Source organism: Zootoca vivipara, chromosome 15, assembly GCF_963506605.1.
Source record: "Zootoca vivipara chromosome 15, rZooViv1.1, whole genome shotgun sequence".
NCBI classification, from domain to species: Eukaryota; Metazoa; Chordata; class Lepidosauria; order Squamata; family Lacertidae; genus Zootoca; species Zootoca vivipara.
Window position 1 is genome coordinate 31,932,207 of NC_083290.1, and position 24,493 is coordinate 31,956,699.

Sequence of the window (24,493 nt, forward strand, 5' to 3'; positions counted from 1 at the left end):
TGTTTTCCATTCCTTGCTCGCAGCCACTCATGCAAATGCAAATCTATTTTAATGAAGGGGGCTAATAGACAGCAATTATGTCTCCAGCTATTTTGCTGTTCCCCTGAAATGATTTCCTTCCTGGATTTCCCCCTTCCTTCCTTCAGAGATAGCTCCCAGCCGATCCGCTCCTGGGATGAGAGAAGCTGAGGTTTCAATGCACAAATGCTCCGACAATTAGTTACTCCATCAGAGGCAACCTGTACTCCCTCCACATGCATTCGCACATGCGCCAAGAGTTACTGGGGGCACATAATTGCACTCATGCTGCCTGACTGGTGGTATTTTTTTCATGGCATTTGTTCCACAGAGTTCCTTCAGGTGAATTACTGCCAGCTATGTTTCCTCGGACCCCTCAGCATGCCGCCTTTCATTCATTTCATTTGCTTGCAGCCCGCCTTTCCTCCAATGAGCTCTCAGCTGCGTACATAGTTCTCCAACACCTATTTATCCTCACCACAACCTTGTGAGGTAGGCTAAGCTGAGAGATAGTGACTGGCTTTATGAGAGCATCATGGCCAGGTGGATTTGAACCTGGGACACCCCCCCATCCTAGTCCAGCATTCTAACCTCTGCCCCACACTGGCTGTCTGCAGAGGAGCAGAGCCGAAGGGTTTGTATGGCAGAAGCACTTGTGGGAGAGGAGAATGTGTGCACGCAAAGATTGCACTGGAGTAGGAACACACTTGTTTCATTTGTCCTATCCCAGGTGATGCTGGAGTAAGCCTGTGGAGGCAATGGTCAGGGGCAATGGAAGGGATGCAGTACAACAAAATCTGGAGATCCACAGCTTCCCTGCGGCTTCTATAAGCCACATATTTTCAACTACCAAAATACCCGGTTCTCCTTACTCTGTTTGCTCTTTGCTCCCCTTAACAGGGAGGGGCCTGCATCTCAGTGGCAAAGGATGTGGTTTGTACACAGGAAGAGCCCAGGTTCAACCGCTGGCATCTCCAGAAATGGCCATAAGGACTCCCATCTGAAACCCTGGAGAGCCTTTCCACTTTATAGGGGGTTGGACTAGATGAGCCTTGGGATCCCTTCCAACTCTACAATTCTAAGCTTGTGACAGACCTTCAGATATTTGAAGGTGGCTATCGTATGACCTCTCAGGGATTGTTCATGCTTCCGCTTGTGGCGTGCCTACAAAGCATGAGTCCGGGCGGTCTAAGTAACTTGAATTGCTGTTTGCCCCAATTGAGTGCTAAAGAGCAGTTTTCCCCAGGGGAAAGCAGGGGCACAAGAGGAAGTGGGGATAATCCCTCAGTCTTCTCTTCTCCAGGCTAAACTCTTTCCACTGTTCCCATAAGGCTTGGTAGCCAGACCCTTGATCAGGCATAGGCAAACTCGGCCCTCTAAATGTTTTGGGACTACAACTCCCATGATCCCTAGTTAACAGGACCAGTGATGAGGGATGATGGGAATTGTAGTCCCAAAACATCTGGAGGGCTGAGTTTCCCTATGCCTGCCCTTGATCATCTTGGTCACCCTCTTCCTCACACATTCCAGCTTGTCAGTATCCTTAAACTGGACAGAGTGCTCCAGGGCAGGAGGGTGGGTCTGATCAAGGCAGAATAGTGTGGTCCTATTCCTTCCCTTGACATGCTTTTATAAAGGAGTTGGGGCGGTGGTCTTAGTTTTTTCCCTTGTCACCTCTTTCCCACTTTTGGATGACTCCCCCCGCTACCCCTCCCTTCTCCTCTTGCAACAACAGCTTCCCAGTCTCCAAGGTAACGTCCCTTGCAGCTAGGGATGAGAGATAAATTTGATTCAGTTCACATTTAAGGCCTAACTTATCAAATTCTCACTTTCCAAAACAATAGAACTGAATCCCCAGCCGGCCTTCAAAATTTGCACCGGTCCGAATTTTGCGATGCAGTTCTCTGCAACCAAACAAAATTCATAGATCAGGGAACGTGAGCATGCCAATGAAGATAGCAGTGAAAGTGACGTACAAAATTGCATCATATTAGGAGAAATTGCTAGCAAATAATGGATTGTATACAAAAGTGTACTTATAAGAAGAAATTTGTACTAAATTTTATGGGGATTAAAAAATAATAATAATCACAAATTGCTCACAAATGTGAAGAACCAAATTTACTATTGGAAAAAGGAGAAACTGGGAGAACCAAAAGGGACAGATTCATCCATCCCTTCTTGCAACATGCCCAGGCAGGCTAGCCCTTTTCCAGTGAGTAGGCTGGATTGGCAGTATACTGGAAAACCACATCCACTGCAAATGCAACATGCCGGGTGGGTGGGTGGGTGTGATATTTGAAACTTCAGGAAATTTACATCAGAAAACTTGTGTGGAAGTTGCATTCCTGGGGCTGGAAATCTTTTTTTCCTCCTTCCCTAGGAGCAGAAAACATGCAGCTGATTGCTAAACTAAAATTCTGTGGTTGGATGTTAAGAGTGGAGGAAGGAGAAATATCCTGAGGAGTAGTGTTGATCCTTTAATGAGATTAATTAGTCATAGAAATATTAACACAGCCACATGGCATTTATCAGAGATAGACCGCCGCTGCAAAGAAGCCGAATAGCACACAAAAATCAAGACGCTGGATCAGAAATGGGTTGGGGAAGCGGTAATCTTTTGCAATTTCTTTAGCCTGAGTTGTAGCTTGGGTGGAAGGATCCACTTGCATTGTGCAGGAGCACCCTCTTCTGGCTCGCAGCAAATCACCTGCCAATTTGAGCCTTAGTTATGCTTTGAAGGAAGAAGGGGAAGATTCTTAGGCTGCGTACGCACCATACATTTAAAGCACACGACTTCCCCCAATAATCGTCGGAACTCTCATTTCTTAAGTGTGCTGGGAATTGTAGCTCTGTGAGTGGTAAACTTCAATTCCTATTATTAGTATTATTTTAAAAGAGAAGCCTTGTGCTTTAAATGTATGGGGCGTTTGCAGCCCTATAGACCCCTTCCTGGGATCCTGTGCAGCCCGAGGCAAACAAAGTCCAAAAGGCACTTGTCCGAGGGAAATAATAAGAATGAGAAGAAGAATCAATTTGTTTTCCTGTAATAGAATCCAAATTTATTTGCAGGAGACAGCCAGCTCAGTTTAGCTCACAAGGGCCAGCCCTGCAATCTCACCCACTACTACAAATAGCAGAGCATAAACAACGGGTAGCCCTATAGTTCCCATCAGGAAGGAGTTCTGTGCTGCTCTCAGTCGCATGGTCTATGTTTCCATGGTAGAGCATCTGCTTTGCAAGCAGGATGTCCCATGTTCAATCTCTGACATCTCCAGGTAGAACTGGGAGGGTCCCCTGCCACAAAACCCTGGGGAGCTGCTGCCAGACAGTGTAGGCAAGACTGAGTAAGATGGGGAAATGGTCTGACTTAGAAGAAGGCAGCTTCCCATGTTCCTGTCTGTATGGGATTGTGAGCTCTATCCTGTGTATGCGAGGGGCAGGTGGAGGAACGCAGCACTATGTCACTCCCCGTTTTCCTTTGTTTCTGCCCTTTCCACAGGACCACCTATAATCTCCAGCACCCAGACGCAGCACGCTCTTCATGGGGAGAAAGGCCAGATCAAATGCTTCATCCGCAGCACACCCCCACCAGACCGAATTGTAAGTAGGCACCTCCCTGAGCATCGCAAATAGCAGCCAGAGCCCAAGGGAAATGAATCATTCATTTATATCCCGCCCTTCAAAAGAAATTGTTTAGGACAGCTTATGTTGCGTTATATCAAAACAGCATAATCAAAGCACAAATAAAAGGGCATGTGCTGGACCGCAACTCCCATCAGCCTCGGCCAGCAAAGCCAATGGTCAGGAATGGTGGGAGATGGTGTTCAACAGCCCCTAGAGGGTGCCATGTTGCAGAAGGTCAGTCTTCAGCCAGGAAGGTTCCAACACTGGGCTTCCTGCGTTTGTGAGCTCCATCCAGCAGAAAATTATAAGGTAAGGGATAATCCGAGGTGCTCATTTGGAAGGCATCTTCCACTTCTTGGAGGTTTGGCACCTTGGGGAATTGAAACCCAAACCTCCTATTTTGCTTTTTTGGTTTTTGCTTGTACAACTTCATGAGCTTGAATGGTACTCTAGAACAAAGGTAGCCAAGATCTCATGGGACTGCAGATTCCATCTTCCTTGTCCGTTGGCCATGCTGGGTGAGGCTGATGGGAACTGTAGTTCAACAGCATCTGAAGGCACATGAGGCCACCTTCTTGCTGAAGCTACACAGGTCTGGGTCTGGGCAGCGCCTGCCTGGGTGACCACTTGAGCACTCTATGTATGCTGCCTTAGGTTCCATGGTGGAAGTCAGAGTATAAATGTAAGAAAACAAGTAAACAAATAAAACAGCAGATAAAACCAGCATAATAAGCAATGCATATTTACAAGCATATGCTTCCCTTTTTTTGCTGCAGTAAGGATTGCTTTTGACTTCCCTCCTATTTAAAAAAAGGGGGGGACAACTTTGGTTTCTTTCTAATAATTTATTTCTAATAATTATCTGTGTTACTAATTATGTTTTTGTTAAATTCTCATATTACTCATTTGTCTTTTTAATATTTTCTAATACTAGTATTCTGTGTTCTCACTCTCAGCTTTATATGTTACGATGTACATATCTTAGAAAATATCTTAGAATATCTTAGAGAAAATATTTTTTTTTATTTTCCAATGGTTACTATCCAAGGTGGCTATATTCTTCACTGTTGGAGGCAGTATGCCTTCGAATACCAGTTGGTGGGAATCACAAGTGGGGCAAGTTCTGCTGCACTCAGGATCTGCTTGCAGCCTTCTCGTGGGCATCTGGATGGCCACTGCAAGAGCAGAGTGCTGGACTGAATAAGCCTTTGGCCTGATCCAGCCGACACTTAATAAATAAATAAAATCACTGCAGATTCAGGGCTAATTTTTTTTAAGCCTGGGAATGTGTGTGTGTGTGTGTGTGTGTGTGTGTGTGTGTGTGTGTGTGTGCAAGAAAAATAACCTGGTAGGCAGTAGACAGGGCTGAGGAGCCACCACTAAGAAGGCTCATTCCCCAGCTCACCACTTACCACACCTCCCTCAGTGGGGCAACCAGGAAAGAGTCTTCATCTCTCACCTTTGTTTATGAACATACTGATGTGGATAAGTATAAAACTGCACACAGGGCATGCCAGAATCCACCCCTAAATCACTTTGCATATCAGATTTCTACTTACCTGGTGGGATTTGTTAGTAAAAGATGAAAACTTGATAAATAATTTCTAGCATCGGAGAACACTACCGAGGGTGGCTAATCCCAGCTTGCTTTGATGTGCAGGCCTGGTCCTGGAAGGAGAACGTCCTGGAGTCAGGTACCTCAGGGCGTTACACAGTAGAGACCGTCAGCACAGATGAAGGCGTAATCTCCACATTAACCATCAGCAACATCGTGCGGGCTGACTTCCAGACTATTTACAACTGCACTGCCTGGAACAGTTTTGGTTCAGACACCGAGATCATACGCCTGAAAGAACAAGGTGGGAACTGCTATCACGGCATTTGTGTTTGGAAGGGAAACAGCCTCTTCCAACAGAAGGGGTTGGAAGATGAGTAAATGTCAACTAGGATGTAAGACCAGTGTGGCTTGGACTTATAGCTGGGCAAGGGCAAGGAACCACATGATGTGGTCCTCTTGTGCGATCTTGACCTTCAGACATTACGGGAGTGGCACAGGAAGCAGGTGTGAAAGCAACTCCAGTGCAGCTGAGACCTATCAGGCAGAGGCCTTAGAAAGAGACAGCAAAGAATGGTAAGGAGGGTATTAGGGCTCACGTCAAGCAGTGAGACACTTTGCTGAAGAGCAGCAACATGAGAAATCTTCTGTGATCCTTGCACCATGCACAACTCTTAGTGGTGTTAACCTCAATCCAAGTTTATTTCTGCTGCTTCACCTTCCTTTCTGAAGCAAAGGTACCAGTCTTAGAAACTTAACCAGGATCAGGTTAATTTAGAATTCCCTGCTGCATTGGCTTGTCCTTAAACCCTGCAGTTCATGGTTAGCACCTCCACAACACTGAAACAATCAGTTCCTGAGTATGTGCATTGGTGTTTTTTCAGACAAGCCACCCTTTCTCTGATTGAAAAGAAATCACCTGTGCTTCAAAGCTGCTAACTTGTGGTCTGCAGGGGGTACACCTTCAATTGAGGATAGTCCAGGGTCAATAACATGGTGCCTTCCAGATGTTGTTGGACTGCAACCTCTATCATCCTTGACTATGCTATATGAGGCTTTATGGGAGTTTGGATCCAATAACATCTGGAGGGCACCATGTTGGCTCACCATGCAATAGCTTGTTCTGATTGGCAGCAACACAAGCAACCACAACTAGGCAGATCTCTTCCACTTTTACTTATATATGCAGACACAAGACTGCATTACATATATCCTGCTGCCAGTCCTCCAAACCAAGGAACAAGTGGCAGATATGAGCACTCCCTGCCTCCTTCACTTGGCTTGGTAGAACATTTCCTCAAACTGTAGCTGCCAAACTGTGGTTTGTGCAATCCCATTCAAACAAAGTTTGCACAGATCATGCAAGCCACAGTTTGCTTGTAAGGACAACATGGCAAACTAAGGTTTGAGGAAACGAAGTGTTCTGGAGAAAGGAGAGGAAGGAACACTCATTACAGTCTCTCATTCTCAACCCCAATAATCTGGAGGATCAGGAATGTGATATCTGAATGAGGGAGCAGTTGAAGAAAATGCATGGTGTGTAGCAACCACTGCACTTTGTGCAATTTGTGAACAAGTTAGCTATTTTCACTTCTCAGCTGCTATCGTCTATTACGTATTCCTTTTTCTAATACTTTCTCCCAAATTCAGCAGTAGCCCTGGGGGAAAGGGGGAAAAACCATTCCCCCTTCAGCCCTGAATGGTTTTTTTGGTTGGAAGTTAACTGCCCACCTAGCAGTTTGAAAGCACATCAAAGTGCAAGTAAATAAATAGGTACCACTCCAGCGGGAAGGTAAACGGCGTTTCTGTGCGCTGCTCTGATTTGCCAGAAGCAGCTTAGTCATGCTGGCAACATGACCCGGAAGCTGTCTGCAGACAAAGGCTGGCTCCCTCAGCATATAGAGCGAGATGAGCGCCGCAACCCCAGAGTCATCCGTGACTAGACCTAATGGTCAGGGGTACCTTTACCTTTACCTAAGCAAGCCTTTAAAGTATTTCACCCAACCTAATGTCTCCTGTTGCAAAAAGGGAAAGGAAAGAGAAACCCAAACCATGTTAATTCATCTGTCCTTTGACACATTACACAGTTTCAGTCCAAGCTCAGATCTGTAACCAGTGTCTGGGAAGGGACGTATGCAAGGTTTAATGCTGTCATGGCAGAAAAATGGAACCAAGTGGGAGGAACTAGTTCAGCAGAAGCTGAATGAAGAGTAAAATGACTGGGAAGTTCCAAGTTGCTACCATTGCATCCCATTGTTTTGTGCTGTCATGAGCATGTCATAGCGATGGGATGTCACTCTTAGCATAGCTACTTTAATGAGTACCCTGCTTAGCTACTTACTAAAGCGTTAAGCTGAGTCGCCCAACAGTAAGCTTTAACCACTGAAGAAGATAGGACCTCCCTCCAACAGAGGTAGAAATGCTTTCACATAGAAGGGTTTCAGAGCTTTGGGGTTATGATTTAGGGCTGAACATATTTCAGCTTTGCTTTTTTGGCTTGAAAATGGTTGTTTGGGACATACCTTATCCTGTCTTTTTCATGAATGTTCACTACTATTTGCAGTCACTTTCTCCCACTTTGCTGCTGCTTTCGTGGCCATTCCCTCCCCACATTTCATCCCCCTCTCAAGTGATCCCAAGCAATCAGGGATCATGTACTGGATGTGATAACATCACGACCCTGTATGGCCAATCGGACTTACAGTAGCTGTTGGTTGATGTCCCTAGGGGCAAATGAAGCCTATTTAGTGTGAGAGTAACCAACATTTCCCCAAAGCACAGTCCCTTCATAGCTGCCAAGTTTTCCCTTTTCTCGCGAGGAAGCCTATTCAGCATAAGGGAAAATCCCTTAAAATAAGGGATAACTTGGCAGCTATGAGTCCCTTTGACTAAAACCCTGGTTATGTTCCCCTCCTCAACAGGGCATAGAGGCTGGGAGAGTCCCAGAGGGAAGGCTGGACCTGCATCTGGTGGCTCTCCAGTTATATCCTTCTCCGTTAAATGCTAGGGCAGACTGGTAGATTGCTTTCATCAAGCTCTGATTTATAGGCAAGGCTGCCATCCAATTAAATTGGAACTAAATGGACTTTCTAAAATTAGCCTTGGGTTCTGTCCAGGGCAGATCAACTCCCTGGTTTGTTTTCCTGCCTCCTGCCTAAGCACAGAAATGTGGCTGGGTTAGCAGATGTTTCTGTGTTGTGGAGGGAGTGGCTCCCGCCAAGCAGCTCTACAAGGGGTTCTTGGCTGATCACAATGCAGAAAAGCACAATTAAAGACCGTTTGACTCAGGGTCATTGTTCTGGGCACCTCATAAAGAAAAGGGTGACCGCCAAGTGCCCTCCAGCAAATTAGGGCTCTCCATTGCAGAGGAACTCTGCTGGAAAAGGGAAAAAATTAATCCTGGGATGAAAACCTGCAAGTCCCGCATCACTGACAATTAACACAATACCAAGATTGATTTTTAATGACTGAACCGATAAGAGAGTAGACAAGAGACCTTATCAACTGCCTCTCTAATAGTTAATCCAGTCATCCAGATAAAAGCATATGGTACAGACCTGCCAGGACTGTACCTTTTCAGAATGCAAGAGGGGCAATGCATGTTTAGATATGCCCCTGTGTTTAAAAAGCATGAGTGAAGGCAGAAGGCAAGTGCATCAGGGAGAAGGCTGGGTTAAAAACACTTCCCCTTGATATGCTAACATTCCATGTGCAGGGAGTCCTTTGTTTTTAACATGGGGCTCTGAAGATGGGTGCCAGACTATGCTGCCAAGTCCCCACAATGATCTCCACCAAAGGACATATTTGAAACCCTCTTGGCTAGAAACGTCTCTTGCCCGGCCTCCAGTGGCTACGTTGCAATGGAGAACTCTAAACGTCCTCGAGCAGCTGCCCTTGGAATTGGTGGGTGAGGAACTCCCATATACATCGTATGATTTAAAAAGAAGAAACTGGCAAAAGTTTTAAATAGAAATAACTGCACAGTTGGGATTTGGCAAGGCTGTAGACACTTGCTTTATTTTCAAACAGGTACGGAAATGAAATCAGGAGCTGGTTTGGAAGCAGGTATGGAATCATGAGTGAAGGTGACTATATGACTGGCCCCGGAGCTATGTTCTATAACCACCACTATCCCAACCAAACAATAAAGCTGTATCCATTTAGGTTACCCTTCCCCTGAAAAGGAGGCTTGTGGGAGGTAAAAGGACACATTAGGAAGGGAGAACGATTTGAGTGAAATACCATCTTGGTTTTCAAATTCCATTGAAATGGCTTTTTGGTGCCTTCCGAGTTGAGGTCCTCCTATTTTTCTAAACAGGGTTGTGATAAAATTAACACTCTTGCTGCATTGATGGGGAGAAATGGCAACACAATAGGAAGAGAAAGTATTGTGCATAGATCTAAAGCTGGAAAATGCCCATGTCTTTGCTAAACCAGCTGTGCAGCAATCCGACATAGATTTGCCCATGACCCCTAAACCATTTCATGCTGGTGCCTTAAAACTGGCGGTTGCACTCTAGAACTGGGTTTCAGTCCAGTGTTCAGCAACCAGTAGCAAAGTTAAATTCCTGGTATAGCCTATCCTTATCCCACAATGAATAAATTAGCAATGGTCATCTCAGAAAAAGACACTAATTATTGTGGTCCGAGGAAAGGTTTTGGGAGCCCATCAATCTTAGAAGCAGTTTATTGCTGACTCCATTCCCAATCCATCCAGTCTCTAAGTGCCTCCCACAAAGCCTTGGTTGGACACCCAAGGGAAATGAAGGTGGCCATGTTCTTTAGTCAGTTCCATTGCATGGTTTATTTGGCTAACTTAAGCTTCTCATTTCCCTGAATTTCAGTATATGCTGCAATTATCTCCATCTGGCTGACCCTACCGCACTGTACACAGCTCACGCTGGACATTTGGGTTGCATCCAGCTAAGTTCTGCTCAGAGTAGACCCACTGAAATGAATGAACCCAAGTTTGTTTTGTCTGTTAACTTCAGTGGGCCTACTCTGAGTAGGCCTAGCATTGGTCACAAACCATTGTCTCTATCATGCACCATCTTTCTTTATGGCTCTTATTTCCATTCACATTTGTCAGCCTAGGACTCAACCCTATCACCATCAGCATCTTCTCACTTGCCTCTGGATCTCTCTGTGTGTTCCTCTGATGTTTCAGAGCTAGCAGCATGCTGCCCATGCCAACTCATCCCTGGTCAGTAGGCCTTCCTTGCTTCTTTAGAATGGACAAGGAATTGCAAAGGGTTTGTCAAAGGGTTGTATCCAACAAAGTCCTACTTAGAGTAGATCCACTGAGATAAATGAACCTTAGCTAGCTATCCCTGTTCTGTTGGCCTACACTGAGTAGAACTACCATTGGATTGCAACCCAATACCTTTTCAACATGGTGAACTTTCACCCTCGGCTTTTCCTTGAATTAAATATTTGCACCCTACTTTATCCCTCCACTATATAGACCAGCCCGCTGATCTCTGTGTATTGTTGATGAGGAACTTCATTGCAGTGATCCTCTGAGACCCACTGAACTGCCCCATGTCCACCTGGAACACCCATTGTTGTGCACTCCTGATCTATCTGTTCCCAAAATAAAAGATGAGCGCCAATGTTATAAATGTGTGAAAGGCAAAATCTTTATTGCTCAGGTTCTTTAAGCAAATCTCTGGCTTGTTGTTGTTGTTGTCCTTGTTGCTGCTGCTGTCATTATTACTAAGCAAAGCCAACAAAAGTATTGATCTAGATGCAATTTTGGTGGGGTGTTTGCTCGACAGTAAATGGCTAGAGATGCAATCCCTGGCATTTCCACTTAAAGGATCTCAATTAACAAAGATGTGGGAAATTTCTGCCTGAGACCAGAAATCTATTGCCAGTCAGCCCACTGGGACTGGTAGGCCAGGAAGAAGAAAGGCAAACAGTAGGCAGAACCAATCAACTCTCACTTTGTCCCCCTCTCCCCACTGAGTTTTGCAAGGGCAACTCTGAGACTTAAATGGGTAGGCATTTCTGCCCGGGACGTATTGTAAAAAGGCAGGTGGGTGGGAGCTGGCTGAGGGCAGGCTGCGGTTGGTGGGGCAAAGCCCTGTTTGCCCAAATGCACCAGCGAACGCCACAGTCACAATAAATGGCACTGGAATACATGAACCAATGGTTTGGCTCTATAAGGCAAGGACCTTTAGTTACTGTTGTTAAATCTATATAGCAGCAAATAAATGCAAACAAAGGAATCAGATCCAGGTTAGAGTAGACCCAGGACTCACTGAAGAACCTTTAATTTCAACGGGTCTACTCCAAGCGTGACTAGCCCATCTGGATCCAGCCCAAGGAGCCAACACAGAGAGAGAGAGAAAGAGGAAGAAATCATGCACTCTATAATCTTAAGGGCTGGGTAGTGGCTCCATGTAAGCAAATCTGCACACCACTGTCAGTTCAGAGCTTTAGCACGGGGGACAGGAAATTGACACAGCAGGTAAGTTCCATACACGCAGCCAGAAACATGAATTGTGTGATGTAGATTGTACAGGCGCCATCTCACAAGCACCCCCAGATGCAGTGTGGGCAGGCAGGGACAAGCGAGGGCCAAACGCTGTACTATTTGTGCTTCTGCTCCCTGTTGAGACTTAACGCAACAGGGGGGATTTTAATAGGAATGGCTGCTGTCATGCCGCTGCAACAACTAATCACACATTCTTACATTGGGAAGGAGGGGAGTCAGCTTCGATTGCAAGGAAAAGCAGGTTTCAAACTCAATTTAGTGTTGTCAATTTCAAAAATTAGGCCTGTGGCATTGCAGAACTTCAAGCTCCATATAGCATACAGCTTGGAACAAGATAATGAAATCTTACATTGAAATACCTTCCTTGCCAATAGGGGATAAATAGCAAGAGCACAAATAGCAAGAGCACACCCAGAGCCACCAGCAGTAGGTGTTTTTTTTATAATAATAATAATAATAAAATCCTATTGGAAAGAAGCCCCCAGAGTAAAAGTCAGTGTGCAATGATATTGTAGGACATCATATATTCACTCTGTCTTAATGATTCCACAATAAATTGGCTCAGTTTGCACTGAGGGTGAAGGAATGGTTGGGGAGTGCTCTCCCCCCAATCTCTTAACTACCAGTCCCTCGGACTCCAGCTGGGCTCTAAAATATCCAGCTGGGATAATTCTGTCTATCCCCATGAGCAGTAATGATAAACCCATGCATGGACTGAGCTACAAATCCAGTAACTGGGAATGGGGAGCTGGGCAAGAGAGGGCAATTCCAGTGCCATATGTGTAGACTGGGATAGATTCTCCTTAAAATGCTGGTGAATTTTCATGCGGAGGTGTTCTAAAAGAAAATGCAAACTGATGTAGAGAACTGAACTTAAGATTGGAAAAATAAGAAATTGAGAGAAACCAAAACTGACAGATGCACCCATCCTTGCCCAAGATCTAAGAGGATCTATCCTTTTCCTGTAGCTGCCAGTCCCTTTCCATTATCAACTCAAATGAAAGATAGAGTTTTATGAAACAGCCATCATCTCGTGCTACACTTTTGCATCCTTTATGTCAACAAATACAGCCAGCTTACACGCCACTTGAAAATGTTGGTGGTCTTGCCACTGTAGCCTCCTTAACCTCTATGTGAACAGTTTTCAGACCTACCCATCACAACAGTTAGCAGACAGAATTCTTACCCTTTTCAGGGTTGGTGAACCCGTAGCCTTCTGGACGTTACTGGACTTCAGCTAAATCCTGGCAGGTGCGGCCAAAGGTCAGGAATTATGGCCATTGGAATCTAGCAACATCTGGAGGTCCAGAAGCCCCCCCCCCCCCCGCTGCCCCCCCGATCTAGTATATAGCATCTATGAGGTTGTTTTTCTCTTCCTCCCTGGTATACAACAGCAGCCTTTTCAATATATGCAATCCACATAATAATGGATTGTGAGCCTTCCAAACAGAAAGCAATTCTATACATTTGAGGTGACTGCAGAAACAATTTTCCCCTCTACCTGCTGATTCATCACACGGTCATTCAATTTCAGGGCATCATCCTCTTTTTTTATTTTAAAAATGTGTTTAGTTCAGGCTACTTTTTCCCTGAGGTAAAAGCAACAATTACAGGGTACTGATTGGGATCAGTACTGCAGCATGTGGAGAAAGGGGTTTAAACCTTTACTCCCTACCTACAGCAGTTTTCAACTTAATATGTGCCCCTCCCAGCTACTGTTTGCCACCAGAGGCAGTGCTGTAGCTACGGAGGGTGGGGGGTGGCACTAGCAGGGGGGTTTTTTTACCCCGGGTGAAGCCTTTATAGAGGCACCACTGAGGCTCCCAGCCTGTGTTTGTTTGTATGCAAAAGTGCATGGGTAGGTGTGCCAAACTGGGTCTTTGACCCAGGTGAAATAAAGCCTAGATTTCCTCCTGCCAGGGGTACCATTTACTGTAGACACAAAACCTCAGTGGGGAGAATTGCCAAGTCAATCAGAACCAGACAGTCCATTCTGGCCTTGTGGAGGAAAACAACAACAACAACAGCTAAGAACAAAACAGGCACTGAGAAAGGAAACAAGAAACACATGCACACAGAGCAGCAATTCCACAGACTCCCTTTCTTAAATATTCCATTTCGTCCCCTCTAATTTAAGTGGGATCTGCCTAAACCAATGACGATCCTCTTTTGGCAGTTAGCACATTCTGTGTCTGTGTGGTGCAACACCAAAGTGTTCAAGGCAGAAACTAATTGGGATAAAGAACACCGTTTGCTGTAAAAGCCAAGCAAAACTGTGCTGTAGTGGAAAATGTCATTTCAATAAGAGAATAGCTGGGGCTTAAACTCCTTCATCCTTGCAATGCTGGTTAAAGTAAATAAACCCCATTGATAAAATGTTTTCCCTAAACCATAAAAAGCAGGTCGGTTTTGCAAACTGAGAAGTAGTGGATTGAAGAAACTTAACCCAACAACACATTGGCAGTAGAAGTAGGTTAGCGTGAAGTTCATGTCACTTCTGCATTCTGTGTAGCACCTCATGCAGTATATATACCCTGTTTCTCCTACTTTAAGACGTACTCATAAAATAAGCCATAGCAGGATTTTTAAGCATTCAAGGAATATAAGCCATACCCCCGAAAATAAGACATAATGATAGATGCAGCAGCAATGCCAGCCATGGCAGGAGGAGGAGGGGGAAAAACAAGACATCCCCTGAAAATAAGCCATAGTGTGTTTTTTCGAGGAAAAATAAATATAAGATGGTGTCTTATTTTCAGAGAAACACGATAGGTGATAATGGTAGCATTCTACCTGATCCCCTTCATCCACTACATCTTGAACGCAGCATCCCTTCATGTTAATCCACATTCCTCCTCCTGTTCTACCCTGAACCAAGTTCTGTTGGATGCCTCAGTGTGAGTTTAGTGTCCAGTTCTGCCAAATTGTAATAAAAATGGCTGAAATCTGTCATACATTAAAAACACAAGCAAGGTGAAACAATTCAGCATAAAAATGGGAGACAGAACTTCAAGCCACACTAAGGTCTTATCCACTCCACCTGAAGCTTAAAACTGAGTGACAGGCAACCAGACACCTCTAGGAAGGGAATTCTACAACCTGGGTGCCACAGTGGAAAAGGCCCTGCCTTGCATTCCAACCAATTTTGCTTCTAAACGTGGTGTGATACGTGCTATGTCAAAAAAATACTTCCTGCATTTCCCCCCCGTCCCAGTTACTATCCATCAATTAATGAGATAAGAAGTTGCATTCAAAAATTTACCTAAGGCATGATAAAATTTCAGTGAAATTCTTATGAGTGGGGTGCAGGATTTCTTATGTACTTGCCTTGCTTTTGAGGTAGCCAACTGTTATTTGGGAGTGTCCCTCCATTCTACAAATCATCTCCCCAGTGATCTGCACACTGCAGCCTCTCCAGGTGCCCATGCCCCAGTCAAAGCTCATCAAGCATGAGCTCTACCCAGGAAGTGTTTGAGTTCAGGAGGCACGGGCAGCCAGGGAGGCTGCAGAACGCTGGAGAACTGCTTGCTGGAAATAAAAAAAAAAAACCACATCCACCACCCCTGGCCACCTCGCAATGAGAAAGTAAGATGAAATCCCCACAGCAACAGAAATGATCATGGCATTCTCAGATACCCTGAGAAGGATAGGGGACAATGGAAGCTTCTTTTTCAGATGAAGACTAACAAAGGGGGGGGGCAGATTTGGGCACAGCGCAAGGAGGGGCTCATATTGCAGAGGCTCAGACATTGAATGCAGTGGGTAGACAGGATCATATGGAAGGAAACAGACCTTTGAATATTTGGATCCCAAACCAAAGCTTTCGTTAGCTACTTGGCCAAGGCCAGGCAGTGAGCTTTGGGACTGAATGCGGATTTGAACCCAGGTCTCGTCAGTTTTAATCCAATGTTCTAATCACCATAAGCACACTGGACTACACAATGAAAAGTTTGATTTGGGATGGTGATTGTGTTTTGACTTACAACCAAGCCATAACAGCTAAACTGTGCACTGACTGATTGCTGATTGGAGTGGGAAAAGCTTCAGTGCAAGATAATTCTGCCACATTGCTCCAGCTTCCAGAGAAAATGCTTTTTAAAAAAAGCAAACCCACCTCTCCTTCAAGATAGATTCCGATGACCATTTGTTTCCTGTTTACACTGCTTTTCAATTATCTAACTTACAAAGGGGATTACACAACATACAGTATTTTTTAAAAAAAACTAAGTACAATCTATTAAGAGCAACAAAACCAATGAAACCTAATTAACAGTCAACATCAAGATCAATCCACAATGTCAATCAATAAACAGGGATCTAGTTTTCAAAGCCCTGATATCAGGAAAAAAAATGCTCCTACTTGTCTCTGAGAGGAGGCAAATGCCCGAACCAAATGAGCCTTCTCCTTGGGAAAAGCATTCCACAGGATTTGGGCAAGAACTGAAAAACTGATGCTCCTACTGGATGCTGTACTTGCATCTCTCAGCCAGCGCTGCTGATGGTATCTGCTTATAAACTCTCTACATTGTGACTAAATCTGTATGGAGAGTCTGAAGCATCCAGCCATTCGTAAAGGAAAACTACACATCTCCACCATAACATATTTCAGTTTGGTAGGTTAGATTTGTGACCAGACATGCTAAATGAGTATAAATGATGTTGTTTTAGTCCCCAAACACCAAGCCCATAGGGAGCCAACACATGGTCCATCCAGAAAATGAATGGATGGGGGTCAAGATGTTCTCAGAGTTTAGTGCTGTGTGCTCAACCCTAGCCACCTCCTTGGCTCATGGACATAATATCGCCACAGATTTTTGTAAGAACCGTAAACTTTCTTTCCTCATGATTTTGAAATGAAAGCTGAGGTTTCCAGTGTACCACATCCTTTGCTTAGTATCAAAATTACATACCTGTGCAGCAAATTTACACATGCCCAGAATGCATGCTGCCTGGATATTATTATTATTATTATTATTATTATTATTATTATTATTATTACTATTATTATTTCCCATTGAGCCTGCCTCCTCTTCAAAAGTCTTAATATTTCAAATAGTTCGCCTGCACTAAACTGAATAAATCACCCACATTCACCCTACCCTGGCCTCTACGAGCAATGTTTGCATTTGTTTTGTCAAATGTGAGAGATCCTGGGGTCAGTGACATGAGCCACACATCTCCATTTGTCTTCCCTCTGAACAAACAAGTCCCCAACCAACTCATTTGAGTATGCCATGTGTCCTACACCAAGCTACCCTTGCATTTTATTGGTTCAGCACTAATCTTAGGCCCCATCTGCATCATACATTTGAAGCAATTTCATACCACTTTCCTCACCTAATAATCTTGGGAACTGTTGCTTCTTAAGAGTGCTGAGAGCTGTTAGGAAAACCCCTCACAGAGCTGCGGTTCATAGAGTGATTTCTCAATCCCTCTCCGCAATAAATTTTGGAAACTATAACTCTGTGAGGGCAATAGTGGGTTTCTTAATATCTCTCAGCACCCTAAGGCAGCGTTTCTCAACCGCTGTTCCGCGGCACACTAGTGTGCCGCGACGTGCGGCGACGAGAAGGGCGATTTGCATTGTCATGTGCCTGGCGGCCGCCAATGTACTACACTGACCTGCCGGAAAGGAAGCCGGCCGGGTCACGACGCGGGGCGAGCGCAGCTCTCAACAGCCACCACCATGGGAGGGTGGTTTTAGACAAACTTAAAGAAGCTGGCTGGATGAGCTCAACCTGAAACTTGCTGAGCAAAGAATTGTGCTGGCAGAGAAATCAGCGGCTTGTGAAGCCTTATTACAGGAGATTACAACCGACACAGCAATTGGCAAGTGTTTCTTACAGTCATAATTATATAGTCAATATAGGGCGGCACAGAGTTAAATTTTTTAACTTTTTTAATGGTGGTGTGCCTCATGATTTTTTTCATGGAACAAGTGTGCCTTGGCCCAAAAAAGGTTGAGAAACACTGCCCTAAGGAACTACAATTTCCATAATTCTTGGGGGGCAGTCATGACTGTTTAAAGTGGTATTGTGCTGCTTTAGGTGTATAGTGCAGATGTGGTCTGACTGTAGGAGGATCTGATAATAGACAACCAGGGTTCTGGTAGTGAATGGCAGACAATGAGAAAGGACAAAAGTTGATGCTATCCGGAGCCCATCTCCACTTCATTTGCTCTCTTGTTTTTTCCAGAGTCAGTGCCAATGGCAGTCATCATAGGCGTGGCAGTTGGAGCTGGTGTGGCGTTTTTGGTGTTGATGGCCACCATTGTGGCCTTCTGCTGTGCTCGCTCGCAGAGAAGTAAGTCACTTTCTTTTTATTCAATTGACTCTCTGACCATATCATGCTGGAAGTCTGGAAGCCCTTCTTCTCTGCGTTAGGAAAACCACATGGAGAGGTAATGTAAGTTTATCCAAAGCTACCTCTTCTTGTGACGTCTTCAAAGACCCATCTAGCCTTGATTCCCTGATTATGATAAACATTTTATCCCTCCAATCATGACGCTGGGATGCAGACAGCTTGGGAGGAGTCAACTTTGGCTTGGTAAAATCATTTGGCAGGTCTATAGCGAAGGGAACTTTCATTAGATTAGGTCTATCTGTAATTAAGAGAAGGGAATGTAATCCAATGGTAGAGCACATGTGTTGCATGCAGAGAGGCCCAGGTTCAGTTCCTGACATCTCCAGGTAGTGCTTAGAAATACTGTGCCTAAAACCCTGAAGATCTGTTGCTGATAGATAGGCCAGTGGTCTGACTCAGTGTTAAGGCAGACCACCAAGTGTCAGCTATTTTACACATAGCACTTAGGAGACAGGAAGCTGTGCTCCTAAGTGCAATATGTAGAAAAGCTCTCAGCTCTTGCTGCACACAAAAGGGACGCGGGTGGCATTGTGGGTTAAACCACAGAGCCTAGGACTTGCCGATCAGAAGGTCGGCGGTTCGAATCCCTGCGACGGGGTGCGCTCCCGTTGCTCGGTCCCAGCTCCTGCCAACCTAGCAGTTCAAAAGCACATCAAAGTGCAAGTATATAAATAGGTACTGCTCCAAGCAGGAAGGTAAATGGTGTTTCCGTGTGCTGCTCTGGTTCACCAGAAGCAGCTTTGTCATGCTGGCCACATGACCTGGAAGCTGTACGCCGGCTCCGTCGGCCAATAATGCGAGATGAGCACCGCAACCCCAGAGTCGGTCACGACTGGACCTAATGGTCAGGGGTCCCCGTTACCTTGCACATGCATCAAGGGTGAACATGATATGGATGCACCATAATTATTGGTTGACTAAATCCAACTTGATTTGTACACATGCTTAAGTTGTCCTTGTGACTTTTTCAACCCACCATTAAACCATGCCATAAATGTGGGAAGTAATGTGAAGTACATTGTAGAGCTATCCCATGTAAACTTCAGCATGCTGTTGCAGCACTGCATTTCAGGGCCTCTCCAGTTGTCCTTTTCATTGTGCATTCATGAGTATTTGTGCTCATGATGGTATTGGGACAGTTATGCACGATCCCATTTTCAGCACCATTTGCACCTGCAGCAGTTTTGGGACAAATGTACTCTTTGTTTGCAGTCAGTCCATGTCCTATATCTCCCTGCTGAAATCCTGAAACTTTTCATACTGCAAATGTTCTAGGTTGTTGGTTTATTTGTGCCACTTTTGTTGTGCTATAGCACAAGTGTGCTCTTCCAGATAAAAATAAAACAGCTTGAACATTGGGAAATCACAGAACAACTAATAAAGCAGAATGATGTGTGCATGGTGTGCATAAATCCACCAGTAACACACTATTATTGTGTCAATGGCATGTTGCAGAATACACTTGCGAAGGAACTTTCCATTCTGCCATGTACTGTATTTGCCACATGCAGCACTGTTTCCATTGTGCTGCAGTCCACTGTGGTTAGATTATGTAAATTATATTTTCATTGCATTATCCCACTCCATTCATTTCAATGCAAAGGAACCACAATGCAAAAAGGGGAGCGGAGAGAGAGAGACTATTCTATATCATTTGCAGACTAAGAGGAACAACAGTGAACACTGATTATAATTGCTAGATTGATTTCTGTTCTGGACATGGGGCAAATAAGCATACATTGGCAGTTTCTGCTCCTGTTTCTGTCTGAATTCTCTGACATCCCTACTTCCATCTCCACCATCAAGCAGCTCTTGCCATTTGGAGATTTATTCTAATCTTTTTTTTATAATCTATTTTTATTAATTTTCCAATTAAAACACGATTATATCACATTCATTATTTCGAATTATACAAATACATATCAATTAAACCGAATATTATGCCAAATCATATAATATTTTCTGGAGTTCCCATGCTTCAAAAATTTGGGGATTCCTCGCACCCGTCTACTGCCGTCTTTTTCTAAAGTCCAAATCTTCTCTCAAAATCCAAAATAATCCCGATCATTCCCCACCAGTCACTAAAATATTTTCTTCTTTCATCCGATTTTTTCACAGCTGCTGAAATAAGTATCAAACGAGAGTTCACATATATTCTTTCTCCTGTGTGAGTTTTAATCGTCCTGCCCCCCCCCCCATATATCTTCTGTCTGGAATGTCCTGTTGTGTCAGCCTTTCAACACGGAGCAGCGCCATCTTAAAAAGCTTAGATCACTTTCGTTTTCTTAAGCTTTTTATTTTTTAAACCACCGATCTTTGTAAAATTTACAGCTTTTCCAGGCAAAGAAACAGCAGTCACCTTATGCATATACTCTTGATACGTTTGTGGCTCTCCTTGCCCTGTAGCTGAACTTAGCTTCAGATCGCTGTTCGAATTCAAAGTGCGTCACAACCATAAATCCACCGAACGCATTCCAGGGACTCCGACCATCCAGTTAAAGGGGGGGGCCTCTCTCTTCAGTAGTTTTACAACTTCAAAGGATATGCTCAGTAGAATAGTTTATAGTTCATTACTCACTCAGGTATTCTTTATCTCTCATTTGTTCCAAACAAACAAGGACGTCCCGTCCGGGAAGGTATGGAGTAACTCGTAGAGTATATGAAAAAAAATAAAAAAGTTCGCTTCCCTTCTCGTTACGTCCCCATCAATCTTTCTTCCAGATAAAATACAGCTTTGACTTCTCACCCTCAGCAGCACAAATTCCTTGGCAGTAAACAGAGCTTCTTCCCCTCCTTCCGAAGCATGTCCATGAATACGCCTAATTATCTTCTTTAATCATGGAGATCCCGCTCTGCAAGTTGGCGTCCGGGAGATCCGACATTTCATGAGTGCTCTCAGCCCAGGCCCCCCCCCACTCCTTGAACAGTCGGAGTGGGTTTGGGGGCATCGCGGGCCCGCGGGCCCTCTCCGTAACCCCCGGAGAGGTAAGGGGGTTGCCTTTAACTCCCCTGGCAACCGCCGAATTCCTCATGAAGGTCGGAGGGATGGAACAAGGGTCAGCCATTCCTGCAGGCGGAAGCGGAACTTCGGAGATTTATTCTTATCTTAGCTGTCATCTGCTTTCCTAGAATTTCCATGTGGCTCTTAGACCTGGAGATAGTGCTTCTGATGATGCCATTTACTACTTTTCTCATGAGACCCCAATATCTGCCCTGGGGTGGGCAGCCTGCTCCTCCCTAGTTGTAGCACCAACCCCATCAGGTTTCTTCTTTTGCATTTGACCAAATGTATGGAGAATACAGCAGAAATGTGCATTAGCTTCGTATTAACGTGTTGCTTTTATCTTATACTAAAAGATGTCTTGGTTTTATGAACATTGCTCCCCGTTCTGAGCCTGCAGGGATCAGGAAGGCTATACATTTAAAATGAAATCTATACTCGAATCCCTTGCTGAGCCCGTAATGCTGTTGGCTTTGCTGCTGTGTGAATGAAGCAGATGTTAAAATAAACATCACAAATGCAAGAAAAGGATCGTGGAGGTAAACAGGAGCAGCTCATTAGGAAAAAAAGCATAGAAGTTAAAGAATGATTGTTGGCTGAGCGAACAGGGATCAAACCATCAGGGGAAGGAAGAGTGATTGTTCTGAGCTTCTGAGACAGCAAGAGAGAACAAGCAGTCCTCAACCATGCCTCTAACTGTAGGGATAGTGAAAGACAAATAAGCCAAACACTATGCTAAATCCCTGTGTTGTGGTGCCAATATATATTTAAAAAACCAGTTGGTTCTTTCTGGATTGTTTGCAAAGAAATCAAAGAGCCAGAAGCTCCCCCTAGACTTGCTTAATGAATGGCTGGGCCTGCATACTAGTTTGTTCTTAACAGCAATAATTGTGTCTGCTTCCCCCCCGTCCCCCCCCCCCTTTTATGACTCTCCCAAACCCCATTAAATGGCTCTTTCAGGTATTAGCAAATTAAATACCTGGCAGTCATTAATCTTGCATTTTGGTAAGTATTTTTTGATGGGCAGGCGCGCGGCTAAGACCTGAGAAGAGGCCAATTCAATTTCAGTGGAATCATTCAGCGATGATGGCACCATTCAAGCTTGCTCAATAGAAAATGGGCCAACTCGTTGTTGCAGTGTCAATGGTCAGACATAATCAATCTCGTCTGCACATTCCCCTCATCTTTCTTTTCTTTTCTTTCAAGATAGATGTGAGCACACTGTATCATTCCTCTGATCCTGGGACAGAGGGAGAACATGTGGCTCATTACCTACTCCTTATTTGATGTAACCAGATGGCTCCGGATTATTTGCAGGGCACACAACATCTAACATTGGTATATTTGTGATGATGACAGATCAGGCGTGCAGCAGTGGTGCCAAGGCTTGGATTAGGAAGCAAAGCCAGAGTTTCAAAGCACCGGATGTTTGGAGGCTGGAGCCAAGCTAGTGGCATTCCCAAGGCTCTTCATGAAACCTTTGGGTCTACTCTGTCTTGATTTACAAGCTACAAACATCCATGAACAGTGTGCATGAGGTGGTGTTGGTGTTGATTTGCATGCTGATCTCCTTCAGCATTCCCTTGCCCACCCTCAGATCTGCATGCTGAACTCAAAACAAACTGAGCTAACTGACATGGATGTAAGAAAGCATCGTTTTCTGTTCTGCCCTCTTGTTCATCCCATGCAGTGCTGTCTCCATTCTGCTGCAGTTTGTCTGCTGCCAAAAACTACGCTATTCCTCTTGCTAGCTGCTGTGGCAAAACTATGTAATTTACATAAATAATTAAATACATGAATTTGAGATAAGTGTAGCCAATTACATATCATTTGTGGACGGAACAGAACAACAGTGAATGCTGATTATATTTGCTCAGTAGATTTCTGCTATAGACATGGCAAGACTAAGGAAAAAATGGCAATTTCTACTCCCATTTCTGTTTTCATTGGAATTCAATACAGGTTGGATTTAGTCCTTGCTGACAGGTATTTTCTCATTCCCTTTAGATATAGTAACAACTGCAGTGCTAAGTTCCATGGGTCTCCCATGCAGCAAAGGAGCCCTTTTTAAAAGAGAATCCGCTTCATGAAATGCGTGTGTGTATCATGAGTGGATCAGTGTATTTCTAGGCTATACCACTTTGGCAAGTGTTCATTCATAAGTCCATTCCAAACCATTTCTACATTAATCTAATTTGCATGAAAATTCTTATTTAAATGCATATTTTTAAGATATAAAATGCACAATTCTAAATTTTATCCTAATATAGGATTAGGATGAGACTCCTTAGGGTAGTGGTAAAGTGGGATATCAAATCCAAACTCTTCTAATACTTATTTTATTTCATTTAACAAGGCATCTATACCACATAATCAAAAGAAATCTCTAAGTGGTGTACATAAAATGGTGTAAAATGTTCATTTAAAAAATGCACTCAAAACAAGTGTTAAAACAGTAAAAATAAATAAATAACGAAATTGCCAAAATACAGGATAATCAACAGTTTTTAAAAGCAAATGTATGTAATATCTGAGTAAGCATGCTTAAACAAAATAAAATAAGTAGGTGGTGAAAATTGTGCCATAAAGGTGCCTGCCTAATATCAATACAGTGGTACCTTGAGTTACAAACACCTCAGGTTACAAACGCTTCAAGTTACAAACTCCGCTAACCTGGAAGAGTTATCTCAAGTTGAGAACTTTGCCCCAGGATGAGAACGGAAATTGTGTGCCGGCGGCGCAGCGGCAGCAAGAGGCCCCCATTAGCAAAAGCACGCCTCTAGTCAATAACAGTTTCAGGTTAAAAACAGACATCCGGAACAAATTAAGTTCGTAACTAGAGGTACCACTGTAGTCAGGGAATTTCAAAGCATAAGTGCTGCCACACTAGTGCCCCATCTGCACTAGACAGTTAAAGTAATATCATTCCACTTTAAGCAGTAATGGCTTCCCCCTAATAAGTCCTTGGGACTGTAAGGGTTCTGAGAGTTGTTAGGCTACCCCTATTCCCCACAGGGCTTCAATTCTCAGACTGGTTTAACTATCACACCTTCTTCCCAAGGAGCTCTGTGGGGTCTCCTAACAACTCCCAGCACTTTAACAAATTGCAGGATATTTTGGGGGACTGTTTAAAGTGACACAATACTGCTTTAAATTTATAGTGCAGGTGTGGCCTAAAATCCCAATTTCTTGCAATTGTGGAATGAACATTATGATAGAATCATCTAGTCCAACCCCCTGCAATGCAGGAATCTCAACTAAAACATCCGTCCAACCTCTGCTTATAAACCCAATTGAAGGAGAACCCACCACCTCCCAAGGGAGCCTGTTCCACTGTTGAACAGCTCTGACTGTCCAAGTCCTTCCTGTTTAGTCAGAATCTCATTTCTTGTAACTTGAATCCCTTGGCTTGGGTTCTACCCTCTGGAGC

At 44.2% G+C, this 24,493-nt stretch overlaps 1 protein-coding gene across 1 annotated transcript in view; it reads left to right on the forward strand.

Moving 5' to 3' along the window:
* The window catches only part of KIRREL3 (kirre like nephrin family adhesion molecule 3), a 314,241-nt gene that overhangs the window by 263,737 nt on the left and 26,011 nt on the right, over positions 1-24,493 (forward strand). The window contains exons 12-14 of the mRNA XM_060268593.1: positions 3,521-3,621; positions 5,306-5,504; positions 17,895-18,002. Coding sequence (XP_060124576.1) covers positions 3,521-3,621; positions 5,306-5,504; positions 17,895-18,002 — 408 coding nt within the window. The remainder of the gene's footprint in view (positions 1-3,520; positions 3,622-5,305; positions 5,505-17,894; positions 18,003-24,493) is intronic.